The sequence below is a fragment of the Moesziomyces antarcticus genome (assembly GCF_000747765.1).
Source record: "Moesziomyces antarcticus DNA, scaffold: scaffold_v10102, strain JCM 10317, whole genome shotgun sequence".
Taxonomy (NCBI): domain Eukaryota; kingdom Fungi; phylum Basidiomycota; class Ustilaginomycetes; order Ustilaginales; family Ustilaginaceae; genus Moesziomyces; species Moesziomyces antarcticus.
This window is the reverse complement of record NW_014638908.1, coordinates 1-8,108: the sequence shown is the minus strand read 5'-3', so window position 1 is coordinate 8,108 and position 8,108 is coordinate 1. Positions and strand designations below refer to the sequence as shown.

The 8,108-nt window shown below is 62.6% G+C and overlaps 3 protein-coding genes across 3 annotated transcripts, besides 1 other annotated feature; 1 reads left to right on the top strand and 2 right to left on the bottom strand.

Annotated features, from left to right (window-relative positions):
• PAN0_102c6717 (uncharacterized protein) lies at positions 1-581 on the bottom strand (the record flags this gene model as incomplete). The annotated part of the gene is made up of 2 exons (XM_014797857.1): positions 1-369; positions 446-581. Coding segments are annotated over 2 exons (505 nt in total), but the record flags the coding sequence as incomplete, so codon positions are not given.
• A 991-nt stretch (positions 582-1,572) lies between these two features.
• On the top strand, positions 1,573-4,188 carry PAN0_102d6716 (cullin-domain-containing protein; the record flags this gene model as incomplete). The annotated part of the gene is made up of 1 exon (XM_014797856.1): positions 1,573-4,188. The coding sequence occupies one exon, from the start codon at positions 1,573-1,575 to the stop codon at positions 4,186-4,188; it is 2,616 nt and encodes an 871-aa protein (XP_014653342.1).
• Positions 4,189-4,539: 351 nt separating this feature from the next.
• PAN0_102c6715 (opi1-domain-containing protein) lies at positions 4,540-7,038 on the bottom strand (the record flags this gene model as incomplete). The annotated part of the gene is made up of 1 exon (XM_014797855.1): positions 4,540-7,038. One exon carries the CDS (start codon positions 7,036-7,038, stop codon positions 4,540-4,542), a length of 2,499 nt encoding a protein of 832 aa, XP_014653341.1.
• Positions 7,039-7,345: 307 nt separating this feature from the next.
• Positions 7,346-7,935: a sequence feature (In-frame stop codon was detected at splice-junction site;~hypothetical protein).
• Between the last annotated feature and the right edge of the window lie 173 nt (positions 7,936-8,108).

The following is an 8,108-nucleotide window of genomic DNA, read 5'->3' as shown; positions in this document are numbered from 1 at the left end:
GCGGCATGTGCGGCGCCATGTGAGGCGAATGGCGGTGCTGAGGCGGCGCGGCGTTGTAGCCCGGCTGGTGGAGGTGCGGTGGCAGCGACGAGGCGCCGGGCGGTGGAGGACCCTGGTAGAGCTGCTGGTTCTGCCACGATGGCGACGGCGGATGCGGACCGGGGCTGGGGCGGTAGGGCGGCATGCCATAGCGGTCGTTGGGAGGCATGCCCATCATGCCCGGCGGAGGCGGTGCGTTGGGAGGCGGGCCCATGCCGGCGCGTGGATCACGGTGCATGGGCGGTGGGGAGGGCGGGCCGTGATGGTGCATCCCCACTGGCGGACGGCCCGGATCCATGCGCGAGGGATACGAAGGGCCCGGCGGGTAGCCTGGCGTTGGTCGAAGGGAAAGGTCGGAGTCAGAACGGTGGCTAGGTGCGAAGACGTGCGGGCAGAATAGACATACCTGGACCGTTCTGATACGGGTCTTGCTGCATGTGATGCATCATGGGTGGATGGTCGTAGCGATCCGGATGGTTGGAGTGCCTCTTTGGGCCCGGCATCTGCGGAGGCATCTGCTGACGATCCAGCGAGGATGCCATGGTGCAAGCTTGAAGCTCAACGGCGCTGACGACGGTCGGGGGCGATAGAGGATGCCGTGCGTGGCGGCAGTATGCTTTGGATGCGGCTGGTCGGTGGGGAGGCGGCGAGCGTGCTCGGAAGCAGCGCGATGTGGTGAGCGTGAGATGCGCGCGGTCTTCGATTTGTCGGTGAGGCCGAGAAGGAAGATTGTGATCGGAGGTTGTTGGAGAGTGTGTGTGTGTGTGAGGATGGTGATGGAGGTGTCGCGGCAAGCCAAAGCGGAGGAGCCGCGCGCTGAATCGAGCCAAACAGTTTACAGCAGCAGCTGGATTGCGATTCTGACGCCGGCTCGACCACAGGCACCGCGCCGGCTGCTCTTTCTCACTCTCGCTCCCTCGCTTCCCAGCTGGCTGCAGCTGTTGCGGATCCAGTCGACTTCCATCGCGTCGCCGGGAGAGACAGAGGGACAGAGAGACTCGTCTGGCGCTGCTGCTGCATCTCGCTCGAAATCTCGCTGGAATTGGCAATCGCTCCACCCTGCGGGACAGCTTCATGCTCTTGCCGCACCGTCCGAGCGCGAAATTGTGCAAAATTCCCCTCTCTCTCTCTCTCGCTGGCCTCGAATCGAGCTCTCATCGCCGATTTTGAGAGCTCAACGACATGACATCGAGATCCGAAATTCCGGCCACCACGCGTGCCTGAACGGCGGGACTCGCACGGCAAGGCACAAGCCCGCGTCCCACCGTGGCTGAGCCGCATTTTTCGAGGCTCGAGCGAGCAGGTGGAGATGTCAGCAAGGTCGCCGTCTGCAGTTGCACTTTTTTCTCCGCTCGGATGTGCAGCATCGCCTTTGAGAGTGGGCGTTGGACAGGCGCGCGTGTTCCTTGCTCTCTTGCGGACCATTCAACAACACCTTTGTCCATACCCGCACACCTTGACTCGGCCAGGTCGCGGTCCCATCCGTCCTCGTTCAGCACCGCACCGCGCCGCATCACCCCGCATCTCGACACCATGAATGCTCCAGGCTCCATGAGGAGGCCTGGCGGCACGCGTGGCACAAAGTTAAAGCCACCCAAGAAGCCCGGTCTGGATATCTCGTTCGAAGACATGTGGCTGCGCCTCGCACACGCCATCTCCCAGATCCAGAACCACAACATCTCCAAGCTCAGCTATGAGGAGCACTACCGCTACGCATACAACCTCGTGCTCCACCACCAGGGCGATATGCTCTACCGCGGCGTCAAGAAGCAGATCCAGGCGCACCTCGACCGCCTCTGCCGCGAAAAGATCATCCCCGCCTTCCCGCCCGGTGGCGCCGCCTCGGTGTCGGCAGGCATCATCCTGCCCGAATCGCTGCTGCGCCAGTCGCACGCCACCTCCGCATCACAATCTCGCGCCGACTCGGACTCGGCCGCTCCGTCCACCAGCGCCAAGGGCAAGGCCAAGGCGGTCGAGAATGACGACCCCACCACTTCTTCGGCGGCTGCTGTTGCCACCATGTCTGCCACTCAGGCGGGCGATCGTGCCGATGCCGTGGCGCGCATCCAGGCGGGCGAGCGCCTCATGACCGCCATCCGCGACACGTGGCTCGACCATCGCAGCTGCACCTCCAAGATCTCCGAGGTGCTCAAGTACTTTGATCGCGCCTATGTCGAGCTACACAAGGTGCCCTCGATCAACCGGCTCGGGCTCGAGATCTTCCGTGACTCGGTCATCCGCTCCGCCAAGTATCCGATCCAGATCTACCTCTATAGCACGCTGCTCACGCACATCCAGATCGAGCGCGAGGGATCCGCCATCAGCCGCTCGCTCGTCAAGTCGAACGTGGACATGCTCGCCGACCTCACGCAGCACAAGCCGGGCGCGCCGCCCGACGAGGATCCGTCGGTGTACTCGATCGACTTTGAGCCGGCGTTCCTCCAGACCTCGGCGGCGTTCTACTCGGCAGAGGCGGATCGATGGCTCGATGCGGGCGATGCGCCAAAGTACCTCGCGCATGTCGCAAGAAGGCTCAATGAAGAGGCCGATAGAGTGTCGGTGTACCTCAAGCCCGAGACGGCCAAGCCGCTGCAGCAGCTGCTCGAGACGCACTTCCTTGCGCGCCATTTGGCCACCATCATCGACATGCCCGGCTCGGGCCTCGTGAGCATGCTCGACCAGCATCGCACCGATGACCTCTGCCGCATGTACACGCTCTTCCACCGCGTCGCCGACGGCCCACATAAGCTCCGACTCGGCCTCAAGAGCTATATCGCCGCCAAGGGTAAGCTCATCAACGACGCTGTGACGAGCCAAACCGCCGGTGCGCCGTCTAGCGATGCTCCCGTCGAATCGTCGACTGCCAAGATGGCCAAGGCCAAGGAGAGGGAGAGTGACGCGTCGACGCCGCAGGCAGCTACGGCGATTCGATGGGTGGAAGAGGTGCTGGAGTTCAAGTACAAGTTCGACGCGGTTCTCGAAGGTGCTTTTGCCAACGACACGGGGTGCGAGACGGCGATCAACGAAGCGTTTGAGTCGTTCATCAACACGAACAAGCGCGCGCCCGAGTTCATCTCGCTCTTCATCGACGAGAACCTCAAGAAGGGCCTCAAGGGCAAGAGTGAGGCAGAGGTGGACGAGGTGTTGCGCAAGACCATCAGTGTCTTCCGCTTCCTTCACGAAAAGGATACGTTCGAGAGGTACTACAAGCAGCATCTGGCCAAGAGGTTGTTACAAGGTAGGAGCGTGTCGGATGATGCCGAAAGGGGGATGATGGCCAAGCTCAAGGTGGAAAGTGGACATGGCTATGTGGTGAAGCTGCAGGGCATGTTGAACGATATGAAGACGAGCGAGGAGTTGATGGAGGAGTTTGGCAGGGTGGTGAAGAGGTCCGATAGGGGGATGCCTATGGGGTTGGGGGTCAGTGTGCTGACGAGCACCAATTGGCCGATATCGGCACAGGCACCGAGCTGTGTTATGCCCGAGGAGATGATGGAGACCCGGAGGAGGTTTGAAGAGTTCTATGCGAGTAGGCATAACGGTAGGGTGCTTACTTGGCATGCGAATTTGGGTAGTGCGGATGTCAAGGTCGCCTTCAAAGCGAGGAGTCATGAGATCAACGTTTCGACGTTTGGCCTCGTGGTTCTTTTGCTCTTTGGCGATGTTGAAGACGGAGTGGCATTGTCGTATGGGGATATTTCGAAGCGAACCATGATTTCCGACTCGGACCTCGAACGCACACTCCAGTCACTATCATGTGGCAAGTACCGGATCCTACTCAAGCATCCAAAGTCTCGAGACATCAACAACACAGACACGTTTACATTCAACTCCTCCTTCACCTGTCCGCTTGCACGGTTCAAGATCCAACAGATCGCCGCCAGGGTCGAAACGCCACAACAACGTCAAGCCACATCGGCACGCATCGATGAAGAACGCACCGTCCTGATCGAGGCCAGCATCGTGCGCATCATGAAGAACCGCAAACAATCCACCCACAACGACCTCATCCAACAAACCGTCGCCCAACTCTCATCCCGCTTCCACCCACAAATCCCCCACATCAAACGTCGCATCGAATCCCTCATCGACCGCGAATACCTAGAACGCTCCCCCACCGACAGAAACACCTACATCTACCTCGCTTAAGCTCCCCCCCCCCCCCCCCCCCCCCCCCCCCCCCCCCCACCCCCCCCCCCCCCCCCCCCCCCCCCCCCCCCCCCCCCCCCCCCCGCCCTCGACAATCCCTCTGCATTGCAAATCCTACTTATTCCCATCCATCCTCACACCGCCGCATGTGCACGGTTAGAAAAAGCATTTCGATTGATCGAGTGCATGCCAAAAGACGAATCTGCTGAGAGAGGTGCGACACAAGCACGGTACAGGTACAAGTACAGCTGGTTGGAGAAAGCAAGCTCCATGCCGTAAAACGAAAGTGAAAAAACCAGTGTGAAGAATGAAAAAGACCAAGCGACGCAGCCCACTAATGCTTGCTGGCTCTCACGCATTGGACTCGGGCCTTGAGCTGTGGCTGTTGGCAAACGTGGCATGCAGCGGCGACGGAAGCGTGGGCGGGTGCATGGGGTAGTGCTTGCCTCCCGTGCCAGCGCGCGAGCGCGTGCCCGGCCGTCGGTGTGCGTGGTGGTGGTGCGGCGTACTGCCATTGCCCGCCGGTGCACTGCCCGCCGAGAACGTCGCGGCCCCACCCAACAAGGGCGATTTCGACTTTTCCGTCTCGGTCAGCGCCTCGTCGTCCTCGGAAACCTCGCCCTGCGACGCGGCGGCCGAGGGCGTCCTCGACATGTGGAATCCGCCCGAGGCCGTCTGGCGCGTGCGTCGGCGCTTGGTGGAGGCGCTCGTGTCCATGCTCACGTCGCTGTCGCCGCCGGGCGAGGTGGCGCGGCTGCTGCGCATCGACGAGCCGCGCGCGCTCTCCCAGTGCTGCGGCGCCCCCAACGAGGACGACGAGCCGGGTGCCGGACCGATCTGCGGCGGCTCGGATGCTTGCGCCTCGTGCGCTCGCTTGCGCTGCAGACCCAGGATGCGCAGACGCTCCACCCACAGGTCGGCGCGGTCGAGCGACTCGCCAAACACGACGGTGACGCTGCGCAGGATGTCGAGCGACTCGATGGCGAGCGTCAAGATGCGGTTGGCCGCCTGCGCCGTGGCTGCCACCTGCATCTGCTCGCGAGGGCCCCCGGCGCCGCTGCGGTAGCGTGCGCTCGCCGAAAGGTGCGTGGGCGACTGCGGGCCCTCGCTGATGTGCGCCGGCGAGAAGGAGGGCGACGAGGGGCTGCTGCCAAAGTAACCCGTGGGCGATCCGGCGGCGGAGCTGCGGTTGACTGTAGCCCAGCGCGCGGGCAGACTGAGGATGAACGCCTTGACGCTGTTGCGCGCCGGCTCGGGCAGCGCACTGCCGGCGTACTTTCCGATCACATCGACGACGCCACGGATGGTGTTGACAACGTCGCCCTTGATGTGCGTGAGGTTCTGCACGGCGGTGCCGGACATGTCGAGTTCGCCGTGGTTGAGGCGGACGATGAGGTCGCGCAGGATGGTGATTTGATGCTCGATGTGTGCAGTGGCGTACTGAAGCCACTGGAGGCAGTATTTGAGCGACTTCATCGACTCTTCGCTCATGGCGGCGGACAGACCGCCTGCGGTGGCGCCTGCTTCGACGAGCATCGAGCCCCATCGGCTGTTCTTGAACGGCAACGACTGGGCTGCGTTGGCGCGAACTACGACGCCGCTACGCGCGTCCTTTGCCTTGCTCTCGTCGGCAGCATCGCCAGCGGCGTCGCCCATGGGAGTGTCGTCTTGGGCCCTTTGCTTGCCGCTCGAGGCGTGGCTGGCGCTGCCCGAGGCAATGGCTGAGGAATGAGCGGTTTCGATCTCGAGGTCGGTGCCTTTGCCGCGGCGCTGGCGAAGCTCGTTGGCCATGAGGTTGCGTTCGCGCTCTTCGAGCTGGAGCGCGGTATACGCTTTTCGGCGCTTCTCGCGCTCCTCTGTGCTCATGTTTTGCCACTCCTCTTGGTCCTTGCGTTCGACCTCGTCGAGGATGGTGCGCTTTTCTTCCTTTGTGGGCGATGCGACGGCGGTGGGATAGAGGCGGTCGAGCTGTCGGCAGGCGAAATCGTCGAGCTGCTCTACGCCGCGCTCGCCGAGGCTGGCGCCGAGACGGCTGACGACGGGGCGGGAGATGGACTTGACCGAGCTCTCCACGAGGCCTGCGCCGTACTTGACGACCTTGCTGCGCTGCTTGCCGAGCTCGTACGCGCGGAGAGTACCGCGGACGAGCGGGAGGTGGCTAACGCGCCTCAGAAAGTCGGCGTCGTTCATCATTTCTGGGTCGACCTCGAGCTCGTTGCCGTCTTCGTCCTGGATGACGGCGGGAAGCTTTAGATCTGGTGGCAAGTCGCCGAGACGAGCGGGACCGGCCATGCGGCCTGCGGGGGAGTCTGCGCCCGAATCCTGTGTGAGGTCGGTGGTGGGCGTCGAGGAGGGCGAGGAGATTGCTGTGGAGGCGACGCTGGAATTGGAGATGGCCGAAGACGTGCGTGCTGGTGCTGTAGACGACAAAGGCGATGTGGTGTTGGTCAGCTGTAGCCTCGGCATGTGTGGTGGCAGAGGCTCTGTGTGCGAAAACTTACATTTGCTCGAGCGCTTGTGTGCGTCTGGGAGCGAGATTGCGCTGCTGCTGGTGCTGTGAGCGCCGAAACCGTTGGAGGAGCCGTCGAGACTCTTCATTGCGCCGAGAGCCATGATGGCGATGCGGACATCTTCGTCTTCGGCATCAATGCCGAGGCCATTGGAAGGTGATGCTGATGACGCGGCACGAGGCAGCTCTTGGGAAGAAGAGAGGTCGTCGGCGGGTGGTGTGGCGGGAGTGGTAGGAGCGGGGGTCGAAGCGGCGCTAGCGGCGGCGGCGCCGTCTGCGTCGGCACGATGTGCGGTCCAACGATCGTCGCCGTGTAGTGTGGAAGCAGATGTGTGCTCCATGGTGAAGCGTGAGTGGTGCTGGAGGGGCGCGAATAGGGTGGTGTGTGGGGTGAGAGTCCGTTGGCTGAGGTGTGAAAGAAGTCCCACCGGGACCTATGAATCCAGCCAATTGAAGTTGGGTAGCTGCAGCGATCAGAAGCTGCAAGTGGTCATCCGTGCATGCGATGGGGAGCGTGGATATGGAGAGTCGAGCGTGTGAAGATTTAGACCAGTCTCCCTGTGTCGATGGAAGGAAGAGCGGCACGAGTGCGAGTGCGAGAGCTGTGGCGAGTGTCTGCTTGGGCAGGTGCCAAGAAGCTAGGCTATGCTAGATGCTGGAGCGGCCGCTGGGCGATGAAGCGCGATGCGAGGCAAGCCAATCGTGCAGACACTTTTTGCGGCTGGATGTGCGTGCAGTGGCGGATGAGGAGAAGCGCAGCAGGGCAGGCCCAGGATGAAGAAGTGCCGAGTGGGAGTGCACGCGAGCACTGGTGTCGACGTCGATGTCGGAACCGCCGAAATGCGCGATGAGAGGGTGGTGGATGATGGTGGTGGTGGTGGCGTCGACTGACGATGGAGAGCAGGTGCGGATGGCGAACAAGGGCTTCAGCAGCATCGGCCAAGGCGACGAGGAGGAGGAGGATGCTGGCAGAAGGCGGAGCGGAGATTCGTTGGTTGACTGCGCCGTGTTGGGCGACAGGCAAGCGAGGGTGCCAAAGTGCGTCGGTTCTAGGCTGACTGCAGTGACTGACTGTCGACTGAGAGGCGGAGGGTCATGTGCTGGGCGGGGGCCGGGGATAGCCAGGTTGCAATGGACGGGCGCGGTACCGTAAGTGCGTACGGTTGCCACGGGGAGATGGGGGCTGGGCTGGTCTGGGCTGCGCAGGGCAGGGCTGCTTGAGCGCTCAAGTGGCACTGCTGGGATTCACACCACCAGCAAGTGGGAGGAGCAAGCGCGTGAGAGCGTGAGGAAGGCGAGCTCAGGTGCGGCCCCTCCGACAAGCAACGGCCAGGATAGAGGCGAGGCAAAGGGCGAGAGGGGGCGTGTGAACGCTGACGCAGCTGGCCGCGCATTTCCTCTTTTTTTTTTT